Source organism: Clarias gariepinus, chromosome 27 (assembly GCF_024256425.1).
Source record: "Clarias gariepinus isolate MV-2021 ecotype Netherlands chromosome 27, CGAR_prim_01v2, whole genome shotgun sequence".
NCBI lineage: Eukaryota > Metazoa > Chordata > Actinopteri > Siluriformes > Clariidae > Clarias > Clarias gariepinus.
In genome coordinates this window covers 4,501,600-4,527,374 of record NC_071126.1, presented here as the reverse complement: position 1 = coordinate 4,527,374, position 25,775 = coordinate 4,501,600, and the positions used below count along the sequence as shown (strand labels likewise).

Genomic DNA, 25,775 nt, shown 5'->3' with positions numbered 1-25,775 from the left:
ACCATGTTATCACATAAATTGAGTTTTTCATTCCTGATGGCACAGGAATATTCCAGGATTCAAACTGTGAAAGTGAGTTTCTGGGAGCATTAGGAATAATTTTCACACATGAATTTGCCAACACTCCATGCTGGAATCAATGCATCGATGGTCAATGAAATCTTGAAATGTGCAATTTCGCTTTTTGGCCAGGCAGTGTACTGTATGTTCCGTCAGGGATTTTAACCATAGAGTGAATGTAAGTGACAGATGGAGTGCCTACTTCTAGTCTCTTGCCCCTTGCACCCAAAATTATCTCGAGTTTACTCAGAATAGTCCAAATAAAGCGGAAAAAAACATTAATGGGCAACAGTTCTGCAGAAGTTGAGGGGTCAACAGAAAACTGACAGACTGGTTTAAGATGGCAATAACTCAAGATAACCGCATGGGCTACAACAGCAGAAGACAAAGTGAGGTTCCACTTCTTTCAGCCAAGAATAGAAAGCTCAGGCTGCATTGGGCACAGGAAACTGGACAGCTAAATCCAGTTCTGATGATTCAGAAATGAACAGCATGAACCTACACCTGAAAAATGGTAAAATCCATGACATGCAGGATTGAAGCTGTTTTGAGAGTAAAGTCAAGCCTGACCCTCTATTGTGATAGTGTTTCAAATGAGGTGAGTCTAGTGAGTCCAGATTTGATTTATATATACATACATATACACAACACTGTAGGATTCAGAAATATTAAAGAGATCCTAATTAATTCGTTTTTGCTTTTTTTGGAACCAGCTAAATGGGAGACATTTTTAACATTTAATAAAAGTGAACAATTGACAGATAATGGAGAGGGAAAGAGGGAAAGAGAGAGAGAGAGAAACAAAACTCATACAAAACTTTTAAGCTACATAACAGTACACTTGGTTAGCACTGACTAGCTTTCAATACAACTGTGGTGCTACAATGAGATGTAATTGCATTAACATGAGGTACACTAGGCAGCAAATGATTTGGTCTACAAAATACAGATGAACTACAGTATATTAGCATCTGCAGTAACAGGAATGTTCCTTAATAAATTAATCACTGCTTATCAGATCAGATGAATGTGAATACTCATGTTCTGTTGATGCTACAACTTTAATATTTACTTCTTCACCAACTATTACTTGGTTCGCAGAACTTGAGCCATTAAAACCTTTATCAGAACTGCTAGCTTTAATGATGGGCTGCTCGTCTGCAGAACCCAGATCCTCGTAGTACAAGACCTCACTACTGTCCATCAGCTCGGAGGTGCTGAATGTGTGTTTAAACTCATCGTGAAAGTTCGTCGTGGAGCCAGAAGCTTGCTCGATCTTTCCCTTATCTATGAAATGTGTAATGAACAAGGCTTCAATCTGGACCAGAAGCGTCTCAGCCTCAGGGATCTCTGTAAGAATCTTCCTAAGTGACGTGAGCATCTGTGGAACAATTATAGTTCACTTAAACACCACATATTTGAAGGGAATGTGAATAAAAGCTTGTCCTTACTGTACTGTAGGTCATTACCTTTTCAAGACATGTGAGTGAGGAATCTCTGCGGTAGAGTCTTTTCATAGGCACAGACCTGCAGGAGAACAACATTTGCTCAAACTGCTTTAGAACAAATCAATAAACACTTTTACTGAATGTACACATGCTGTCTGTATTAGGAACACTTTTAGTTATCTGATTAGCCAATCATGTGGCAGTCCAAAAAAAATCATGCAGCCACAGGTCAAGAGCTTTAAATTGTGTTCACATCATATATCAGAATAAAGAAAATGTCATGTGCTGATCTGGGATTTGACATAATTTCTAAAGGTTTACTAAAGCTCATGACCAGGATGTTTTTGTTTTTTTTGTTTTTTTTGCACTCCCACAACCGGATTGTTTCGTTAAATAAGTACATGAATATGCAAGTGTATAGATGTTCCTAATCAAAGTGCCTGTCAAAACAAAAAGTGTTTTTACATAAAATAAACTGAATTCTTCAATCTATGACAGTGGAAATAAACTTGAAATGTTTTCAGAGAGGTACTGCGTTTACCTGAAAGAAAAATTTCTGATTATGCATCATACAACAGTTAGTTTCAAACGAGTTATCTGATTGGACGAGAGGGTTTCCATGAGCAGTGATAATAGACGGTAACAGCACCAGGACGTTTAACTCTATCCATCACTCCATGTCACCGGTGCTCTAATAACCACTAATCACACTAACTCTTGGTCACCAGCATGGGTGAAAGTAGGTCTGTACCTGTATAGACTGTAGTACTGACTGCCAAATCCCAGCAACACTTGACCTCCTTAATAATTGCTTCAAAGTAGATACGAAACACCACTGAACTATTATTTTTACGGCTACAAAGCTAACCATTTTTTAACACAAGGCTGAATGCCAAATCACTCTTCAACCCCTGATCAAGGGCACTACTTGGTGTGTGTGTGTGTGTGTGTGTGTGTGTGTGTGTGTGTGTGTGTGTGTGTGTGTGTGTGTGTGTGTGTGTGAGTGTGAGTGTGAGACAAAGAGAGTGTATACCATACATAGCACACTATGTGAAAATATACAGAGAAACTTAAGAGATTTACATGACTGTACAACACGCCATGGTTTATTCTCCTCACCTTTTAGCTACATTTACATTTGGGCATTTGGCAGATGCTTTTATCCAGAGCAACTTACAAAAAGTGCTTTAAAGTTTACATCAATTTAGTATCCAGTAAATAAATACTGGATAAATCCAGTAAGGACTTACAACTACTTTCACCCTTGTTAATTACGGTAATTGTCGGTCGCCGGCTCCATCAGCCACATTAGTTAGTTTCTCCCGGCGCAGAAGGGTATGTGTTGGTTAAATAACTGGCTGAACAAATCATAATCTGTTAATAATAAATGGTGTTTGTGAAACTTTTGTTTAAAAGCAATATCACACTCATCAAGGTCATGCTGTTGAACTGAATATCAGCACAGCTTTGATGCCTTCGGCACTTGGCCTGCGCCCCCATGTCTACAGCCGCATCACATTCGTACTGATTAACTGGCACTAGATTTAAATAATTCTGATTGCTCATGGATGCAACAAAATATGAGTTATTTATCATATTTCCTTGAGAATCTAAGAACAGTGAATTAAAATTTTTGAATGGCATCTGTAAGACTCCTATCGGTCTCATACACATACTGATTTTAAAATTCACAAAATCTATCAATTAGATACAATAGGATAAGTTGAAAGCATGCAGGAGTAATGTGTTAACATTTTCAATGCATATGTGGTAATATTTAAAAAGGTGGTTGTCGTGAAGGACAGAAATATACTAACCCATACGACTGCCTGTACTTGAACACCACCCATTCTGCTCTTCTCATCACTTCAGACACATCTGGAGGCTCACTGGAGACTTTATACTCAAACTTGTACGGAAGCTCTAAGACAAACGCATACAGCACAGAATATTATATTTTACACAAAAATGTATACTGAAGGTCTTTAAAAGTCTTCAAGAACTACTACTTCTATATAATTACACCTGGGGAAATAAAGTCTCCAAAACTATGTATTGTGTATAGTTTGCACTTTAAGTTAAAAAGAAGTTAAGTACACACTCTGAGTGCCAGCAGATCCGATCTCTTCCTGCACCAACAGACACGTATTCTGAGACACAGGGGACGAGTTGCTGGGGTTGTACGGGCTCACAATCATGCCTATAAAGGGAGCTCCTCCTCGAGAGAAATAATTCTGAAGGTCAGAGAAAACAGACGTTAGAGAGAGAGAGAGTTGTTCATTACTGCTCTAGATGTAGACATGGGCATTCCCAGGTGTGCTGATCTCCGGTGTGCTGGGACTTTTGATTGTGCAGAATAAAAGAACGCAGTTATGAGACTAACACTCCCTTTATTTCTCGCTATAATCCCCTGTTACACTAATGCACTTATCCCAGTATTACACTATCACTTGAATACCATTAAAGCAGAAATGCTTTACGTCTTAAACGCTGGCCTCCCAAGAGCTTCTTTAACAGCCCAAACATTAAAATGGCTTGGAGCGAGGTCAGGATTGTACTGGGGATGTCGCAATAATTATCAGCCAAGTTCCTCACAAGTGGTGTTCATGAATGATTGTGTGACAGATCCATCTCTTCACCAAGTTGGCAACAAGTTATCCGTTCATTTTCAGAGATCAGGCATTCCACTCACTAAATGTTCATGGGAACGATTGCAGTGGGCGCCAAGCCACCTCGACGGGGATCTCAGACATAGAAAATATGGCCTTCTTCTCTTTACTGAAGCTAAGAGTCTCATAACTGTACTTAAAGTCTTCTGTAAATGTCAAATGGTTTTACGCATTCAATCACGAAAAATTTAATTACAAGTCCCGGTTTGACTTAAACACCCCTCATTCATGCAAGGTGGCCCAAAGGGTGCCAATAACAAAAAACTGTCTGCATGTCAAGTTACAGTTTTAAAATCATCCTAAGATTTTTATACAGATGCCACAGAATGTCATTTAAGCAAAAGTTTGTCTTTTTCTCTCACTTACTTACTCATCTTCTATACCACTTTATCCTGTATTCAGGGTCGCGGGGACCTGGAGCCTATCGGAGGAGGCGAGGGCACGAGGCAGGGCACAAGGTGCCAATCCATCGCAGGGCACACACACATACACACACTCATTCACACACTACGGGAAATTTAGGAACGCCAATTAGCCTAACCTGCATATCTTTGGACTGTGGGAGGAAACCGGAGTACCCAGAGGAAACCCACCAAGCACTGAGGGAACATGCAACCTCCATGCACACAGAGACGGAAATCCGGACCCAGGAAGTGCAAGGCGACAGTGCTAACAACTACAACGCTTTTGTCCTTTTCTAATTTAGGATAATTGGGCCTCCTAATTAGGATAATTGGTGTCAGGTGTGAATGCATGAGGTGACTATGGAGCACTGGAGAATAAATCTGTGCACTCGCATCCTCTGTTCGCGAAGCAGATCAACTCTGGGCTGGCAAATGTGCCACTTTGCCACTCAAGCCAGGGGTTCCTCTCGCACTCCACCTTCTGATTCACTGGATTCCACCCACATACCCCTCTCTGCGTCATAAGTGATCTCCCCATTCTGAGGCTTTCTTTACAGAATATTCTCTGCCTTTTCCTCCTGCACTTAAAACGTCTGATTCACTGGTGTTTTAATGAAACTGCTTAAAAGAAAACATATGAGGGCACAAAATAAGGTTAAAAGCAGAGGGAGGCACCGTGTTTACCAGCCTGCGGAAACAGCTGGCATTATTGGTGTGGGCGACCCCAGCCCCAGTCATACCAACCGTAGCAAAAAGGAGTCCATGATTATGATGACGACAGCAGCCTTTCCGCAGGTTAGTAGTAGGCTAATGTAATGTTAATTACAAAATGCAAATCTTGCATTCATGCTAACCAATGGTCAAACGATTTGTAAAATACATATTTACACTGTCTATAAAAATGGCTTTTCTGCTAGTACTACAGCAGTGACATAAGGTGGCTTATGTTTGTTTAGTTTTTTTGTATTTACTTATGTATTCATATTTACTTTAAACTTTTAATATATTGTTCAATTTTAAGCATTCAATTTTTTGTTCAATAAAAATGTATTCTTGAGTCATCCACCATCATTTTGTGCCTTTTGTAAAGTATCGGTTCAGGCACCGTTTTGGCACCGGTACCGTTTTAAAAGTATCGATTTGGCAAAAAACCCAAACGATACCCAACTACTAGTGGTGGAGATTAGCCCTGTGGAATGAGTTAGCGTTTCCTAAGAGTTTATTAGAACTAAAAAAAAATAATAATAAAAAAACCCTAAGCTTAAAGTACAATATAAATAAAAAATATCAAGAAACCAAACTCCTTATACTTTAAGCAACATTTATACCTGGTACTTGGCCTGAGTGTCAATATCTCTGAGGGAAGGGTTTGGGTCAAAAGCTGGATGCGAGTGATACCAGCCAACCACACTGTGACCTTTAAGCCCAAGCATCTCAGATGCTTGAGTCTGCGAGACTGGATCCATTTCACACTGCATTCCAGTGCTGAGACTGTTACATGGTTCTGCTGTGCAAATCTATACACACACATAAGCACACACATCAGATACATACACTGTAAATTTATGTGGATACCTGACCATTACACCCATAGCTGTTTTTCCAGAAAATGTACATAACTGTACAAAGTGTCTTTGTAAGCAGCTGTTTTTCCTGTTCCAGCAGGACAATGCCCATGTGCATAAAGCCAGCTCCATGAAGACATGGTGTGTTAAGGCTGGAGTGGAAGAACTCAAGTGTCCTGTGCAGAGCACTAACTAAACACTTCAACACTACAAATTCTGGAGTAAACGTTCAAAAAAAAAAAAAAAAAAACCACATACGACTGTAATAGTCAGGTGTCCACAAACTCCTGTCCGTATTACTAACAATAACACTTTCACAGCTATCATTTAATACCATTTCATGATGAATCTTTCAAATTTCTGTAGACATTACTCTTACTCTTAATACTTTGTCCTCATGGTTGTATGATCCACCCAGGAGTCCGATCACCTCTCCCATAGAGACATGGGCATGCTGGCACATGACAGAGAAACCATTTTTTACAAAGCAGCCTTGTGTTAAATAAAAAGCACGAGATCATCTGGAGATACTTTTGATTATATATGGAAAAATAAACAGGATTAAAAATTATGGTAATTTAGACAGCCAAAGATTGCATACAAGTCATGAAATGTAGTACATGTATATGACACACACACACATGTTTTAGTGCTCTAAATGTCTGTATGATACAGTGCATGGCCAAAGCATTTTTCGTTTTCATTTATCTACCTCTTCAGTATTCAGAATATGCCTGTACCATCAGGGAAGAAAAACTCCACAGATGTGATAAACTGGTTATTCAGTACATTCAGGTTGTCAGCTGACTTCATTTTTTTGACCAACCTGACCAACTGAAGCAACAGTTTTTGACCAACCTGACCAACTGAAGCAACCCCAAGTTATAACACTGCCTCCAGAGGATTGTACAGTGCAGGCATGATGGGTGCATCACTCCGGTATAGGGTCAATCTGGACTAATCAGACCATATAACTTTTTTCCATTATTTTAAAGTCCAATTGTCATGCTCTCTGGCAAAGCTTAAGCCTTTTCCTTCGCCTTTGTCTCAATAACAAGTGTTTTTTATATGGACTAATGGCTGTTTAGTCCCAATCCTGTGACATTGCATCACATTACTGTACGTGTGTCTGAAATGCTCTTCTTCACCTTATCGTGGTGGAGAGGTTTGCATGCCTTCATGAACCTGGGAGCAGTGTTGTCTGGAGCCATGTGCTCCTGATAGGGTCTCCTAAGGCAAAGTGGTTTTAGACGAGGAGCCAGACTAAATATGGTTTAAATAACCCCATGAAAAAATGAGGAGAAAGTAAAGTGACCCTGATCGATTTTGTGATCGTATCATCTGACCTGAAGCCATATGTCTTGGACACTCGAGTAAAGAGAGGGGTGGAGCTGTCAACTGATCACCATCTGGTGGTGAGATGGGTCAGTTGGCAGGGGAACCCACTGGACAGACCTGGTAAGCTCAATGGAGTAGTGTGGGTAAATTGGGACCAATTCCCACCTCCAGCAGAGCTTTTTCAGCATTCATGTAGGAGCTGGGTACATTAAATCAATGTTCAAAGCTTCTATTGCTGAAGCTGCAGCTGTGAGCTGTGGTCTTAAGGTTCTGGGTGCCTCAAGGGACAGTAACTCTTGAACAGCATGGTGGACACCTGTGGTTAGGGAGCTGTCTGACTAAAAAAGGAGTCCTTCAGGAATATGTTATCCTGGGGGACTCAAGAAGCAGTTGCAAGGTATCTTGGGGCAAGAAGGACAGCAGCAGCAGCAGATGCAAAGCAGTGGGTGTGGGAGGAGCTCGAAGAATCCATGGAGAAGGACTTTCGGGTGGCACCAAGGTGCTTCTGAAAAACCATCTGGCAACGGGGGGAACGTTTCAGGGGGAAACGGGGAACCACCCAAGCTGTGTACAGCAAGAATGGGACACTGCTGACCTCAACTGAGGAGGTAATCAGGCGGTGGAAAAAGCACTTTGCGGAACCTTCTGAACCTGACTAATTCACCCTCTGTTGAAGAGACAGAGCAGGAGGACGACAGGGGGTCGGCGTTGATCGCCCTGGGCGAGGTCACTGAGGTAGTCAAACAACTTTACTGGGGCAAAGCCCCGGCAATTGACGAGATCCGTCTGGAAATGCTGAAGGCTCTGGGTGTTGGGGGACTGTCTTGTTTGACACGCCTCTTCAACATTGCGTGGAAGTCCGGGACAATGCATAAGGAGTGGCAGACTGGGGTGGTGGTTCCACTTTTCAAAAAGGGGGACAAGAGGGTGTGTGCCAACTATAGGGGCATTACACTACTCAGCCTCTCTGGAAAAGTGTACTCTAAGGTGCTGGAAAGAAGAGTTCGGCCAACTGTCGAAACACATACAGTATTGAAGAGGAACAATGTGGATTCCGTCATGGTCGTGGAACAGCGGACCAGAGGTTGGCCGGAGAATCGGAGCAAAGGGGGCAGTATTGCCCTCGCTTTACCACACTGTTTTGACAAAAAGAGAGCTGAGCCAAAAGGCAAAGCTCCCAATCTACCGGTCGATCTTTGTTTCAATCCCCCACCTATAGTCATGAGCGTTGGGTCATGACAAGGACAAGATCGCGAATACAAGTAGGTGAAATGGGTAGCTGGCTTTTCGCTTAGAGATAAAATGAAAGCTCAGTCATTCGTGAGAAACTCAGAGTAGAGCTCCTTTGCATAGAAAGGAGTCAGTTGAGGTGGTTCGGGCATCTAGTAAGGATGTCACCAGGACGCCTCCCTAGGGAGGTGTTCTTGGCACGTCCAGCTGGAAGGAGACCATGGGGCAGACCAAGGACTAGATGGAAAGATTATATCTCCGAAATGCCTCGGTATTCCCCAGTCAGAGTTAGCTAAGGTGGCTGGGGAAAGGGAAGTTTGGGGTTCCCTGTTGCTACCCCTGCTACACAACTTTGGATAAGCGGTTAAAGATGGATGGATGAATGAATAGAATTTGATCTCTCACTAAAGTGACTCCAGTGTGTGTATTGTGGTGCTGTACAGCTGCTATTCTTATTTATTCCGTTTCTTTATTTCATAATCAAGCACTGTGAACATACCACATCCATGACGACCAGGGCTTCTGCACACACTATGACTCGGAACGGTTCCTGAGGATCATAGAAAAGATACAGTTTACATAATTATACACTTCACGCAGATATACTGTGCAACCAGTGTAACTGCAGGAGCTTTACCTGTCTCTCCTCTCCGAAGGTTTTACACTGGATGAGCTGGAAAGGATCGAAAGAGCTGCGGAGCCAAAATAACTTTATTTCTACAAATCTTGTCCTAAAACACATGAGCTGACAGAGTGATACAGATACACACTCACCCTCGTTTAGGGAGTTTGCTGGGTTTTGGCTGCCTCTTTCTCATCTCCTCTCTCCTAAGGGCCATTTCCTCTGCACTTAGATGCTAACAGGTACAAAGGACTACTAATTAAAACTTTTAGACATAATCTGTAAATCACTTTCCAAACACAATAAGTAGTGGACTGACAATAAATTCATGCATTAAACCTGTGACTGGTTGGCAAAATATGAACAACCTTACAGGAAGATTATTTCCTACACAAATTTTGTCAGTATAAAATACTGAGTACTTCATGTCATTTCTTTACCTCATACGTCTGTCCCTCCAGGTCTTTGGGATGGCGCCAGTTCCCAAAGGCATCTCGGACTCGTCGTTTCCTCGTGCGCTACAAGACAAACAGACAAATAAATATAACCCAAAAAGGCACAGCAGGCACAAATCTAGTGTATCTCAGTGTATTTACTAACATGAGGTGAGAGAATACAGAGTCAGTGATCTGATTTGGGATGCTATAGAAATGAACACAGACTGTGTTTCTACATTGATAGTCACCATGGACTGTAGTCTCTGAGCCAGCTGATAGGCCTCCAGACTGTCTCTGCTTTCCTTCAGACGCGAGCGGTCCACCGGCCGAGGACGGTTATAGATAGCCTGCTCTGTGGAGTGGGAAGAAGGAACATACTTATATCATAATCAAAATACAAATAATACCACATATTCCAGGGCTTAATGTTACAGAATAATAAGACTTGATTGTGTGGTGTGGTACAGCCTGAGATGCAGAGCCACAAGGAGTGTTTAAATCAAACCAGGACTTAATAAAGTCCTGGTTTGAATAACAGAACACAGTTAAAAAAGTAAAAACTCCATTTCTTTCTCGAAATAATCCTCTGCTACACTAATACACTTATCCCAGCGTTTCACAGTAACTTATCCCAATATTCACAGGAAAGACTGCATTCTGTGCTTAATAAATTATGCTTTTTTCAAATGTAACTACACACACCTTGACACAAAAACAACTGGTAGACAAACTAGCCCGGCATCAGGAGTATTACCACAGTTGAAGTTGATCGCCCCGATGAGCTCCAGGTAGGTGTGTATTCGGCCAATGCAGTTCACATCTCCGCAGTTCTTCAAGCCCGGACGCACTGACGTCTTATTCAAGTACTTGGGTTTGCTCTTCTCCCTAACACACACAAACATACACACATATGACATGACATGACAGTCGATTGAGCCTCATAAACCCATAAGGATCCAGTCTGTACTCACCACTGGTCCAGTATGTAGTTGCGGATTTTCAGATATCGTTCTGGTGTCTTTGACAAGCGACCCTCAAAGAATTCTGGGATGGCCTGCTTTTCTTCCTCTGTGATGGTGCTTGTGTCTAGTGTTACTTCCTGTTCAGGGGGCTTCAGCTCCTCCTCTTCGTCCTGGTCATCTGTGTCCTCTAGTGGACTCTTCTCGGCTTTTTATCAAAGAACAAACACCAATGTCAACAATGCTAGTTTTTAATGCAGAGTAAGAATATAATTGCTGTTTAAGTAAATTTACAGCTATTACTTAAGAACTACCTTCAACACCCTCCTCCTCCTCCTCCTCGTCATGCTGGCACTGTGCCTTTGTACACCAAGACTCTCTATGATCTCCAGGTTCTGGCTCGGTCACAGTCTGACAGCAGCTGCTGCTGTTCCCTTCGGTGACGACCTCAGCAGATGTAGCAGACATCTCCACCTGTCTCTCTGGTTCTCCCGTAGAGAAAGCTGTCTGAATTTCACCTCTCTGGTCTTGAGGCTCGTCCCTGAAGTCTAACTGGTTCTCAGGCTGACTCGTGTCATCGCTCAGGTCATCGGTGATATCCACATCTTCGTCGTCAGACAGCCTTTCGATGCGTACAGCGTTGGCCAGAGCTGCAGTCTGAGGAGGGACAGATGGCGGGATGGATCCAGATGGTAGTGCATGAAGCAGTGAACTCTGGGGCTTAGTGGAAGACACTTCAGCATGACTTTTAGCTTTAGCCTTTAGGGTAAAAGACAAACCAAAGATCAATTCTGTAAATTCTTGTGATTCATTAGTGTAGAGTCAAGTAAGAAGAGAATGAAATAATAACTAGGATAACTGAGCTGATCAGGGTTTGTTGTGGACTTAAATTAGTTATTAAAGGAACTGTAATTGATCTGTCAGAAGTCAAACCGGATAATAAAAGGTGCCTCAAAGAAACCTTACATAATTATACATAACTCAGTGCAGTATTACGCAGTACACTGCCTGGCTAAAACAAACAAAACTCACATTTCTTTCAATCATCTTTAGCTTTGATTATAGCACACGATGTGGTGAAATTTTAAAATTATAGTATAATAATTTTTAGTATTATAAAAATAATTTGTCATGCCCCAAACCACACTTTTAAAATCTGACTCCTAGAATATGCCTTTAATTCATATTCAGAGAAGAAACCTCCATAGACATGATAACTTGTCATTACGGACACTCAAGGCGGTCAGCTGATTTTTTTATTGCTACTGTACATAACGTTGCTGAGACATGACCAACTAAAGCAACCCCAGATCATAACACTGCCTCCAGAGGCTTGTACAGTGTGCATGATGGGTGCTTCATACGCTTCCCTTCTTACCCTTCCCTGAAGCACCCATCTCTATGAAATAAAATCAATCTGAACTCATGAGACCACATGACCTTTTTCCATTGCTCCAAAGTCCAATCTTGACGCTCTCTAGCAAACTGTCTCACGGGCAAGTGACTCTCTTATAGACACGCTGCTGTTAAGTCCCAATACAAGGAGTCCTCATTATTATTGTGTGTATGGAAATGCTCTTACTTTCAGTATTAAACATTGCTATGGGATTCAATGTTGCTTTTTTCCTTATGCAACTACACAAAGTGTTTAAGTGATCTCCAGTCATGATCTTTTCCGAACACAGTTGACAGTTTAGCACTATCCTTCCAGGTTTTGATAATGTGTTGAAGGGCTCTAAACCCAGTTGTTTCCCTTCTAAAATGGTGACTTTTTTGGCCAGGCAGTGTAATTCTTATAGGCTAAAATTAGCATTAATTATGCAAAACTATTTACTGAAGCATTATTGAAATTGTGCACAAATTTCAGATATAGATACACTTATAAAGAAAGCATCAGTACATAATATATTTAAAGCGTCCATGAGCTGATGTGTACACAGCACCGTCCACACATCAATCCTCACTTTCTGGGCACCTCAGGAACTTCTAAAGGCATAGATGTGGAATTAATATGGCAGGCAGATACAAAGTCTGTTACGTTATGCCGTACCTTGTTCTTAAAGTACTGCCTGGCATAGCTCTTCACCTGAAGGACAGTCCTAGTGCCAATCAGCTTGGCGATTTTAGTCCACCTCCGACCAAACTGAGCCTAGATCAAAATCACAGCAGTGTTAGTGTACATTTTTAACACGATTACATGCCAGCTGTAATCAAAGACAAAATAAGAACTCACTAGTCCCTTCTCAAAGAGATCTTTCTCATCTTGTGCCCAACGAGCAGATCCTCCGGAGCTCTTCACTGGTGACCTGCGCAGATTCACACACGGTATACACTCATTTTCAGTCAACGGATTAGATTTATTCATGTAATATCACTTCGATCAGCTCAAAGAATACAGCTCGTATTTTTACTCACTTTTTAACTTTAGGCTTTTCATCAGTCCATGGCACTTTGGGAACCTTCTTTCCAGCAAAATAATACGTAAACTAAGTTAGGGATGTTAACCTACGCTTTTAGAAAACACAGATGATTCAAAGTGTACTAAAAAGGAAGTGACTTTAAATAAGGATATTGTTCTTCCAGCAGCATGCTCTCGATGATCTCTCTGTTCTCATCGCTGATCGAGTTGTCCAGCATCCAGGGCTGAAAGAACCAAACAAGACAACATGAAAAGTCCACATAGATGATCAAAATAACTACAAATAAATAAAGTTTGATGTCACTATTAAATATTTAAGATTTAATATGTAAATTATATGTATTATATTTATGAAAAGTAAACAGAAATAATAAAACCAAGCCAAATGATGTATACCCCGTGTCATTTTTATATGTAATTAAAACAACAAACTTAGAATATGGACTTGTTGAATTATTTAATTGTACCGTTATTTGCCTTGATAAATACTTTTAAATACAAAATGATGGGTTTGATAATCCTATTTCGCAGTGTAAATCGCAAGCAAAATGTAAACATTTTTTTTTTTTATAAGATCCTGCAACAGTAATTAGAGCATATCATATACAGTACTGTGCAAAAGTATTTATGGCTTCATAATTATTAAGGTACCTTTCAAAAAATTAATTTTTACAAACATTAGTATTCCTGCAAAAAGTATCTGTAGGCCAAAAAAGAAAGCGAGACAAAACTTATTTATTTACTTATTTAATTGTATATATATGCCACAGTAATGAGATATTGTAATTGTAGCTACTGTGTCAAGGGTTTAATTGTGATGTCTAGCCGACTGGATCTGAGCGACTCCAAAACTGCAGCTCTTGTGGGACGTTCCCGGTCTGCAGTGGTCAGGATCATGAGAAGCCATGGCTCAATATTTTGGTGGCAAATTAACCTACCAATATTAGGCAATATTGGTCATAATGGTATGGCTATTCAGAATGATGACAGAGTTTACAGACACCACAGACAAGAGCGATGTGCACAGACAATGTTTACGCACTGATTTATCAAGCTTTCTCTTACCAGCACAGCAGGGTCAGTCTTCCATGCCGACTGTAAATACTGATCCTGTAGGATCACTGCTCTTGTAACATCACTGGAAAATACAATTTCAAAAAGGTGAGATCTTTATGACACTGATAAGGAGTAGTAACATCACCAGGGTTAATTTTTTTTTTTTTTTGGCAGGGTCTAAGGGAAAAAATATTCCCATGATGAAAATAAAACAATCACTAAACAATAACTCATTCTTCTGCTTGAAGGAAAAGTACTAACAATTTCCCCATAATCAATAAAACCTTATGCATTAATATCAGCCAGTCCCTTTATAGTGCGTGCAGTCATTAGAGCATAAACTTTATGTTTTAACACCCTTTCAAGTGCACTAGATAGTGAGTGGGAACACAGCCTCACTCGGGTCTCATTACTGAATCCTGGAATAAACGTATTGTTCATGACAATGTTTAGAAAAGCTCAGTGATGTATTTAAAAGGCGTGTTTACCCATCGTCTGCATCACATTCGTCTCCTTCAATATCAACAACATCCACCTCGTCCGCCATGACACTGCTCGAGAGATTTAAAAGCGGCAGAGACCGGCTTCCTTCCGGGTTTCTTTTCTCATAGCGACACCGCGTGGCCTGGAGAAAGTACTGCACCCTACAAACTACAGTATACAGGTGTCCCCTAAATCAGACATCCTCCTGACATTAAGTTTAAATTAATCTATTGATTTCCTGGTTAGTGGTTAGCACTGTGACCTTGCCCCTCCAGGCTCTGGGTTCGATTCCCGCCTCGGGACTGTATGTGTGTGTGTGTGTGTGTGCGTGTGTGTGCATGGAGTTTGCATGTTCTCACCGTGCTTGGTGGGTTTTCCTCCGGGTACTCCAGTTTCTGCCCACTGTCCAAAGACATGTGAATTGAGCTAACTGGTGTTCCCAAATTGCCCATGGTGTGTGAATGAGTGCGTGAGTGTGTGTATGTACTTCCCCCTCATGCCCTAAGTTTCTTGGGATAGACTCCAGCGACTCCCAACCAACACCACTCCCGCAACCCCGTATACAGGATAAAGTGGTATAGATGATGAGTGAGAAAGAGAAAACACACACATACATTACAGTATATATACCGTTGTTGCTCTTACAATTGTTTTACCTTTCATTACTGCTTTTGTTCTGTTGTTATTACTATCGTTGTTATTGTTGTTATAAAAGTTGCCACGGTTACAGTTGTTTGCTGGTAATGGTGGTGTTCCTGATGCTGGTGTTGATGCTATTATGTTATTATTGTTGTTTATAATCAGTAATTTATTATATAGTATGCTTTGGAAGTCTCTTGGGTCTGCTTTTTTTCCTGTAACAGTCTGATGTGGAGCTATCCAACCCAGTCTTTTTTTTTTTTTTTTTGGAAAGAAAACATGGTAACAAACAAATGTTTACACCTCCCAAAGCACAAGGAATAACAGAAAATAGAAGCGTTCCCCAACCGCAACAACCGTAACTGCCCACAAATAAAAAGGATAATGTGTCATTATTATTGTGTGTTTTTTTTATATTGTTTTTGGTATTAGTATTGTTTCTTAGAGATAAAACACCTTCAACCATTACACTTGCTAGAGTTGCTGTGGTTTATTTCTTACAAGTAAAGTATGTTATATCATGTTGCATTTGACTAGGGCTCTCTTATGATATTAAGCAGCTTGCTATGTAGCTGATGGGAATCCCCAGTGTTGTGATTTACCCTGACTCAGTCTGCACTAGTGCATATAGTACTGTATATGTCTGAAATATTATATACATTTCCATGAATACATACTGCAGTGATCACAAACTCAGAACTGAATCCTGCAGGAACTGAGCTCAAAGGAAAGTGTTAGTGATTGCTGATAGCCACTATGCTGCTAAATAAGCAAAGCAGCAGGAATCCAGACGCGATACAATACAGTGTAAAGTAGTCACCTTTATTCACATTCTGCTCTGAGGACCGGCCAGGTAACCGAATCCTCATGAACGTACACAGGAATGACCAGAGTATGTCTCTGCTACAATTTTCTTACATCCTCTATTATCTACACACACGCACTTTAGTAATCTATCGCTTACTCATTAATGTGGTGCGCATATGACCGCCTGTCGCGACATTTACACATGATTATGGCGCATGAACATCTAGTACCTGTTTTGTACAGTTACACTTAGTGAGGCAAGTTAATGGACATCACGATGTGTTGCGTTGCATCAGGGGAGGCTAAGAGAGGTGGATCGGAGCAGACAGGCCAGGCCCGGTTCGTCCCGTCCCACTCAGGAGCAGATCAGCAAGCACTAGCGACAATCACAAGACAACTGCAGAAGAACAGAAACAGTAGCAGGTTCAGAGTGGAAGCTGTTTATTCATTGCAAACCTATCGCAATTCATACTTAGGTCTTGGTTGTGAAATAGCTCTGAGCGGTCATGGCCAGAGGTGGGCAAAGTGCACAAATCCTGTACTTGAGTGAAAGCAGAGATTCCTGCTTATACTCTCATCCATCCAAACAGGTCAAGTTTTGCAAAATGTTGATGGTCAGTTTGTAATATGCTCTATATTTTCACCTGCTTGGTCTCACTGGTAGAACTTGATCTCTGTGTCCACGCAGTCGAAGAACAAATCGCCGAGCTCCTGGCCCTCCACCTCGCCCCTAAGCATGGCTTCAATCTCCTGCAGACACTGTGACTCTAAATAGCACATAGTCTCCTGTAGAGATCCTCGGGCATCCTAAATATCACCAATGCGCACACACACACACACACACACACACACACTTAATGACAAAAGCAAAATCAAAAGCAAGCAAATACCATCTATACACGGCATAATTCTCTGCTTCATCACACTCTCATAAACCACATCTCTGAGGAATCAGAAACGGGTGACGCGATGATGACAATGACTTCTCACCGGATTCCCCTCCATGGCAGCCTGGTGAGCTCGGTAAAGCTCATGCTTCCTGTCCACCTGATGCTGGAATCGAGGCTGAGTCTTCACAGGATCTTCTGAGCCATATTGGGGAGACATCACCATAGTAACAGGGCGGACACTCTCCGTGAAGATGAATGGCTTGAAGACAGACCTGTAGAGTTATAAATGCAGCAGTGAAACAGCATTCAAAGGGATAAATCGACATCCACAGTGTTGGGTGTAGCGCGTTACAAGAGTATTTGGATTACTTTTTGATGTAATGAGTAATCTAACGCGTTAGGTACGCCATTTAAGTGCTCAGTTATTTAGGTACTTCTTTAAAAATGTAATCCGTTATTTAGACAATTAATGTAATCCGTGAGCCAGACAGCAGTCATTTACAATCCGTTAGTGTGTGTGAAAGTCGTCCTTACAAGCCCCTCTGTTATTCCTGCCGTTATACCCCTATCTCATCTATGTGGTTTGACTATGCGATGGAAACCTAATCACGGCGCACCTCAGCTGTTACTCAGCTGATTTAGCGATGAATTATGATGAACCGTACTTACGGCCACCGCGTGAGATAGGGGTATTAGTAGTATTAACAGATTATGGGCCTGAGTGATAATGGTAGAGGAATCACAAAGGAGTTTTCATTTTCTGCAATGAAAAAGTACTCTAACTAGTTACTTTTGTCAGAAAGTAACGCTGTAATGTAACTGATTACTTTTTAAAGACTGTAATTTTGTAATGTGATTAGTTACTTTAAAAAGTAATGTCCCCCAACACTGGTTATGATGTATGTATATAATTACTATATGTATATGAGTAATGTCGCTATTAAAAGTGCGCACTGCAAGACAAATGCTATTGTTAGAAAGTATGACAGGCAAAGTATGGTGTGGGAAAGGAACCTGGAGGGATCCGGAGTGGCAGTGAAGAAGTGAACGCAAGGCATGCCGGGATCTCGTGGGAGGATGGAGACCATGCTGCCTGTGGTGCGGAAACCTGCCGAATCCATGCAGATCCCGCTGGGCTTGTCCCTCAGGATGCTCATCATCACCTCAGCTGTTACAGAGCCTACAGACACACACACACACACACACACACACACACAGAAAGATAGAAAGAAAAAGAGAGAGAAAGAGAGAGATGTCACTTAATTTAATGCAACTTTTTAGATCTTTGTATTGATGTAATATATTACAATACAAATTATATAGGAAGTCTGTTTGACTTTAAGCTGGAATGACACCAGGATGTTATTTTAGCGTTATGTACAGTAATAGGTTTTGTGTACACGAACCATCATGTCCTTGAAGCAGCGCAGTGCCTCCTTTATAACGCTGCTTGGCCAGTTCCATTCTAGCGGGAGGGTTGTCTGGGCTAAAAGCCGCCGTGAAGCTAAACTCATCCTCTCCGTTCCACCAGCCCTGAGATTGAGCACTACTGCGCAGCTCCGGGTGCTCAGCAGAGATCTCAGTGCCTATCGTCAGCTGGTTAGAGATGTTCTTTACCCCCTCTGGCAGAGCAAAAATGAAAGAATATCTGTTTTTACACAAGAGAGTACAGCTGTGTTACTCTACCGCGATCCAGATGTTTGTCTGATATCTATTGACTTTTATGATGACGATGATAATCAATGACAAAATAAGTGAAATTAAATTCTATACAAATTAAATGTCCTTTTTCTATGCAACGTTTGATCCTGACTAATTAAGTTAAATTATATATATGAGCCAAAAAAATGTAAACACACTTCAGGAAAAAAATATGATCTATATTATAATAATATAATATTCATATAATTTAAAATAAACTCGTATATCTGCTACATTTTAATTATATAATAGGACATATTAGACCAATTAGACTATTTTAAAGATATTTTGTCTGCATTTTGTTGTGAGCTTCACATATTTAGCGATTAATATTAATTACACTGACATTATTAAGTGCAATCATGTTTCTTCACCACCAGCACTTTCTGCATACACATAGACACAAATAGTTAAAAATTTACACACATCTTCACACATAAAAATAACTTAACTATAAATCACATTCCTTGCAGGGAGACTCTTCTCATGTGTGGCTGATGAATGAGCCACCTGGTTTGTAATTTGTAACCGGCTCATGTTTAGCAGGCTAAAGTGTCTCAATAAGGACGAGCGATTAGCACTTAAATAGCTTTTGTGTTCTTCACTGAATGAGAGGATACTGGTGGTGCTGAGCATCAATAACTCTGAGCTATAGAACGCCCTCTGTGACAAAAAAAAAAAATCCCAGAGAACAAAATACAAGCCGTTTCCTTCACTGTTACTAAACGTAACAAATGTTTCGAGAATTGATGCTTTTCACGTTCAGAGTATTTCGTCTTCTAGGTACAGGTACTTCCCGATTCAATCTCTCTGACTGAGAGTCACTTAACAGAGAAATATAATAGTTCAGGTCTAATAAAACAGTGCTTGATCTTAGACCTGTGATTTTCTGAGCAGCCCAGAGTTTCCCAGCAGTCTCCAGGACCCAGGCTTCTTGGCGGTCGGCCAGTAGGAAGGTATTCTGGTAGCTGAAGTGTTCAGGATCCTCTCTGCACGCTCCACCCTGACGGTGCAGCTCCAGCAGCTCCGTGATGACACGCAGAGCGGCCCACGCACTGTCACCGCGCTCCAGAGCCAAACTGAACACACACACACACAGTATGCAAACGTTATAAACTGTTCCCGGTTATTTAGGTGGGTATTTAGGTTGCCACAACCTTCCTCAATCCCCATCTAGAATAAAAAACTTGGATATTATTGTATATTATAAACAGGGGGGGAAACAATACAATAAAGGAAATCACTAATTGTTTAACATCTTTCCTGAGACTATAAATAAACAAACAGGATTTTTAAATCATTCTTCAATTATAATTTAGGAAAAAAAGTTAATTTCATTGTGGACCATCTGAAATGTTTGTTTTTTCCCAATTCAAAAACTTGTTTTCCCCTTTTGACTTAAAATACTTATTTACAGGCTGTTTCACTTTCAAGGAAAAATATCTTTACTGTACAGTATGTTGTACCATGACAAAAGGCATAGATGATGCAAAAGTGCAACTTTCAAGCTGAGAGCTTAAAATAACCGTGCAACTGTCAATCATACTGAATGACTCTGCAGCCTGTTTTTCATAAGGGAAAATAATAGAAGACTGCTCTTTCGGCATATTGTTGAATTCCATAGTTAAAGCACAATACTCCTACGCAAAATGTGTCAGCAGGTCTGAAAAGTCTGGTTAATTTATTTATTTTTACAGTTTGAATACCTCTGCTAGAGACGGTGCATAAAAATCCCAGGAGATCAGCAGTTTCTGAAAAACTCGAACCACCCCGGCACCAAACAACAATACCGAGAATAACAGCCTTTACTGTAGGTCCTTCGATTTTTATGTTTCAATATTAACTGACCTTGATCTGGATTAGAGAGGGATTTGGAACTTAGCCTTGTAGCTCGCGTTAGCCATAACAACAGGGACGGTTCAGAAGGAACGATTTCTAAGATAGACAAAATTGTTGTTTAAGATAAAATAATTATCATATTACGATGTAACCAGTTTTCCTTTTGAAAGTATTTCTGTAACTGGTTTTGACTGTGAGGAAGCTGCTCTCCCCTGCTGCTCTGTTATGCTCTATATCAGCACTCGGGAAATGCCTCTCGTCCAATCAGATAACTCGGTCAGAACTAACTATTTTATAAATGCATTTCCCATTAGGATGACACACAAAACATGGCAAGACTCACCGAACCAGGTCCATGCCAAGCAGCGCTTCCTCTGGACTTACAGGTTCACGAGTCCACACGGCTTCGTTTCCTACACACACACCATGCTCGTTGGCTCCCATCTCAGCACCCCACAGCCAGGCAGGTCTGCTCAGCACCACCGCATATGTGTGCTCCGCTTGCGGGATTGAGATGTACGTGCACTGGAGGGAAAATGTAATGACATATATTTTAGTACGTAGAGAATCTCTGTTTTGTCCTCACATTGCACATACTGTGTGTAGCATAACACTGTGCAAATAAATATTTAACCCTGAGTTAATGTACAATATATTGCAATTTCCCGGCAGTACCAATATATAGTAAATAGTTCCCCATAGTGCTTAGTGATGTCCCTACAGTCTGTTCAGCTATTTTATTTCACTGTATGAGTAACAGTAAGAAAGAAGAAAAGGAGTGTCTAGGAAGCGTGTGTTAACCTTAATCCTTCATCTTTCAATAATGAACAGGTGTTATCATTGGCATGCGAAGAGGAAAAGGGATTTGGTTACCTCCACTGTGGCCCCGGGGCCATGGGAGGCAGCGGGGAAGTAAACGACTTCCTGCACCTCGTCCCTCGGTCGATCTGAATTCTTACCAAAGATCACATGGTCGTATTTAGAACCGGGTGGCAAAGACACAAAACAGTCACATGACTGGGGTGGTTCGGCCATCCTGAAACAAATCGACAGAGTAAACAGAAACATCTAAATCCATGGAAATTACATCTACTACACAATGAAGTTTATTAAGTCACACCCACCACAACCTGGCACAATTTAAACCCTGTTCAGGCATCACATAACTGAGGTCTGTGGTATTAAATCAGGCAATCCTGGATTTAATAAGTAAACAAAAAGACTACGGATGGTAATGATTCTAGTTAGTTGACCAGAAACTGCTGTTAAGCTCTTTTAGGATATTAGTAGAGCTGTAAAATCACAGAGCGACTGAGCCTTCGACTCAATTCGATTTGATAGCACTGATTTGTCTAAAGTATTGATATTCCTTACAGGTTTTCAAGTATTATAACCCACATAAAGTATAAGCGTTCAAATGATGCGTTGCTTGTGTTGTTGATTGTTTAAATGGCACGTATTATACAAAATGCTAATATGTTTTTTTTGCCAATCCCCATCCCTCATTAGGCCACTCCCCTATCAAAGCTACAACTACCAATCAGGGAGGACAAAGTGTTTCCTCCGAGCCATGTGACACCAGACTAACGCATCTTTTTCCGTCTGGAGTGGCATAACGCGCCCAGGGGATGGGGCCATCTGCACACGTCCATGATGGCTCGAGCGTAAATGGGGAGAAGCCAGTATCGGTTCAGTAGAACTTACTAGGAATAGAAGTGGGTGGTTTTTAATAAACACCAACTACTAACCAATTCCCACAATTTAGAGTTCACACTTGTACTCTAGCATAAATGATTTACTAATTCACGTAGTATTCTACTAGCCTTTATAATACACTATACAGCCAAAAGTTTGTAGACTCGTACAAAGAGACGTGTACATATGTTAGAGCATAAAATTGTGGAGAACAAACAGTGGAAAGTGTATAGCTGTTTGTCTGGATACAAACAAGGAAGAGATAGAGATTACGTCTAAAAACCCTAACATTTCCCTTCACTTCAAGTCAGGGTCTCAACCCTGTTCCACGATGACTGTGCAAAAAGCGAGCTCAATAAAGACACACTTAGCCAAAGATGGAGTGGAAGGACTGTCACTGCCCTGACCTCAACCCTAATGAACATCTTGGGGAAGATTTGCTGCTTCCCAGGCTTCCTCATATGACCTCACAAATGCTCTTGGGGCTGAATGATCAGAAATCCCCCGAACCACGCTCCGAAATCTAGCAAAAAGCGGCTGCAGAATAATTATTCAATTAATAATACATATTATGGCAGCATGGTGGCTTAGTGGTTAGTATTGTTACCTCACACCTTAAGGGGCGAGGGTTCAAGTCCCACCTCAGGTTTGTGTGCATGAAGTTTGCATGTTCTCCCTGTGCTTAATGGGTTTCCTCTATGTGCAACGTTTCCTTCTTCAGTCCAACATGGAGATTAAGTTAATTCTCAAATTGCCCATAGTGAGTGAATAAGCATGAGAGTGTGTGTGTGTGCGCCCTGCGATGGATCCAGAGTGTATCCAGCCTCAAGTCTCCAGGATATACAGAATAAAGCGTTCTAGATGATAAGTGAGTGAGTGAGTAACACATTTTTGTCAGATGTTACTATGGTATACTGAAGTATAATTACAAGAATTCTTTAAGTGTCAAAGGCTTTTATTGACAATTGTCCCTTGCTTCTCAGCAAAGAGAGTGGGATTATTCTCAATTTTGTCTAAGAACACAGCCAGGAATAACAGTAATTAATGCTACAAAAACATTCTCCAAGAGCAACTAGTCCCAACCATTGAAGAACAATTTTGGTGAAGAACAATGCCTTTTCCAGCATAATGAAGCACTTTGCATTCAAAACCAGTTAAAGAAATACTTTCAAATGGATAACACATCTGGTTACATCATATCATCATAATTATCTCATCTTAAACAACAATGAATATTGGGTCCATGGCCAGGAAACACGCCAGACCTAATCTCATCGAGAAAAAAAAAAAAAAAAAAAAGCATTGATTATAGAAGAATGGGCTGCCATCAGTCAGGATGTGGCCCAGATGTTGATTAGGCAGCATGACAGGGAGAATTGCAGAGGTCTTGAAAAAGGAGGGTCAACAATGGAAATACTGACTCTTTGCATAAACTTAATGTCATTCGTATTAAAAGCCTTTGACACTTATGAAATGCTTGTAATTATTCGGACAAAAAAAATTAATATTTGCGTCATTTTTAAAGCTTTTATCTACGACTGTACATATTATGAATATATACTGTATATATATATATACACAGTATAATCTAAGAAGCAGTTTAAAATGAGTGTGATGCTTAATGTACAGTAAAACTGTACAAAAACCATTGGCTAGATGGTCTGGATCACTATTTAGCACCGAGAAAATCATTAGACGGATTGGGATAAATCTCTAAGATTGCACAAACATCACTTACTGGGTAAGGCTTAGAGACTTTGGACTTCCAGACTTTGGACTTTCAGAATCATTCCTTTATTCTCTCACTCTGATTGTTTTAGTTATAAATGAAAAAAGCAAACAAACAGAGGGTTTCTTATATAACAAACCTCTTCATGTGCTGTTTTCTACCTTGTTTCAGCATGCATAGGGAAAAGCATGCAGGTGTTCATGGAGGAAATGGGATTATTTCTGTCTGACACACAGGGATGTGACAGATTAGACACCAGGGTTATCTCCCATTCTACTCTCCTTTATAACCACACACACTCACACACACTTACACACACACAGCTCTCTGAGCCAGCACTCAGACCAGTGTGTTTTTGAGGTGTTATTAAATGGCCCTGTCATGCAGCTGCATCCTCCTCCTCCTCCTCCTGCCAAACACACACACACACACACACACACAGCACTCCTACAGCACCTGCGCGCGCTCTTTTCGGTTCATTTCCCTAACATTACACTTTAAATAAACGATAAACAGCTTACCTCCTTCTTCCAAATAAACTCTCCTGATCCGGGATTAAAGCACAGAGAAGCAGCGCTCAGTCCAACCTGCCGTGTCAAAATAAAAGCCGCTTCAATGACGAGCTGGTTAAAGACTGTAGTCTGAGGAAATGAGTGTTGTGCTGGAATAATGAAATAATAATCAGTGTGTTCGTGAGACTGAAATGAAGCCCCGGACCGTTGAGACTCCCAGCCAATAGTTTCACCAAAAGCTTCATTTCATGACGCGTCATTTAAGAACCCGTTATGCTGCCGTCTAGTGGACAGATTTAGTATAGCGAGCAGCACATTTACAGTATAACATTAAGTTCAGCCGTTATTCGTCACATATCGCCTACTGTACATTACTGCACAGTGAAATTCGTCATAAGTGTCCAAGGCTTTTATTGGCAATTACATTTGAACGACTTTATGCAAAGAGTCAGTATTTGCAGTATTTCCACCCTTCTTTTTCAAGATTCTCCCTGTCATGCTGTCCGATCAACATCTGGGCCACATCCTGACTGATGGCAGCCCACTCTTCTATAATCAATGCTTGGAGTTTGTCGGAATCGCTGTGTTTTTGTCTTGTCCATCGTTTATTTTTATTTATTTTTTGCTTGAAAATGAAGTAAGATGTCTTCGTATTATCTGTTTGATGTTTTAAGTTACCAGCAATAACATTCATGTCCTATGTGACATCACATGTCCTACAGTGTACCCGCGCCTTCGCTGTCTATACCACAGTAATGCAGATAGGTCGACAATGTGTTTGTTTTGGCCTCAGAGTAGACAGCCGGTCCTAAAAATCTGATTTGTGGAAAAATTTATTTGCCTCCAGTTTGAACGAAGCTAAAGTGACCCTTTGTGCATAAACCAGGCATAAAATCGAGGCTTCGAAACCGAACAATGCAATCGATGCAGATGTTAAACTAACTATGTCAGATCGGAACCTAGAATACTTTACTCCCCTTCGAAGAGAATGAACTAATTTCACTCATCTCTTCTGCAATTTCATCAACCTGTATATTAGATTCTACACCGACACATTTTCTTAAACAGATAGTACCAGCAATAACAGAACCTCTGTTGAGAATAATTAATCAGCAATTAATTCTTCACTCAGCATTGGGTATGTTCCAAAATCTTTTAAATTAGCAGCTATTAAACCGATTATTAAGAAACCTGACCTCGACCCCTGTCAGCTGTCCAATTACAGGCCAATATCAAACCTCCCCTTTATTTCTAAGATTCTGGAAAAGATAGT

General features: G+C 40.8%; 2 protein-coding genes across 2 annotated transcripts; both read right to left on the bottom strand.

Moving 5' to 3' along the window:
• Window positions 1-865: 865 nt before the first annotated feature.
• Window positions 866-14,762, bottom strand: mysm1 (Myb-like, SWIRM and MPN domains 1). Its single transcript, XM_053489120.1, has 20 exons — window positions 14,696-14,762; window positions 14,217-14,289; window positions 13,305-13,375; window positions 13,148-13,213; window positions 12,966-13,038; window positions 12,783-12,881; window positions 11,047-11,491; window positions 10,745-10,940; window positions 10,528-10,658; window positions 10,022-10,125; window positions 9,777-9,854; window positions 9,489-9,571; window positions 9,352-9,406; window positions 9,214-9,264; window positions 6,526-6,600; window positions 5,910-6,098; window positions 3,610-3,742; window positions 3,326-3,431; window positions 1,530-1,587; window positions 866-1,441 (listed from the first exon to the last, which is right to left on the bottom strand). The coding sequence occupies exons 1-20, from the start codon at window positions 14,752-14,754 to the stop codon at window positions 1,061-1,063; spliced, it is 2,526 nt and encodes an 841-aa protein (XP_053345095.1). The 5' UTR covers window positions 14,755-14,762; the 3' UTR covers window positions 866-1,060.
• A 1,375-nt stretch (window positions 14,763-16,137) lies between these two features.
• Window positions 16,138-24,745, bottom strand: scrn2 (secernin 2). Its single transcript, XM_053488537.1, has 9 exons — window positions 24,512-24,745; window positions 21,440-21,602; window positions 20,910-21,091; window positions 19,607-19,806; window positions 18,433-18,648; window positions 18,041-18,206; window positions 17,127-17,298; window positions 16,781-16,943; window positions 16,138-16,533 (listed from the first exon to the last, which is right to left on the bottom strand). Exons 2-8 carry the CDS (start codon window positions 21,599-21,601, stop codon window positions 16,791-16,793), a joined length of 1,251 nt encoding a protein of 416 aa, XP_053344512.1. The 5' UTR covers window position 21,602; window positions 24,512-24,745; the 3' UTR covers window positions 16,138-16,533; window positions 16,781-16,790.
• Between the last annotated feature and the right edge of the window lie 1,030 nt (window positions 24,746-25,775).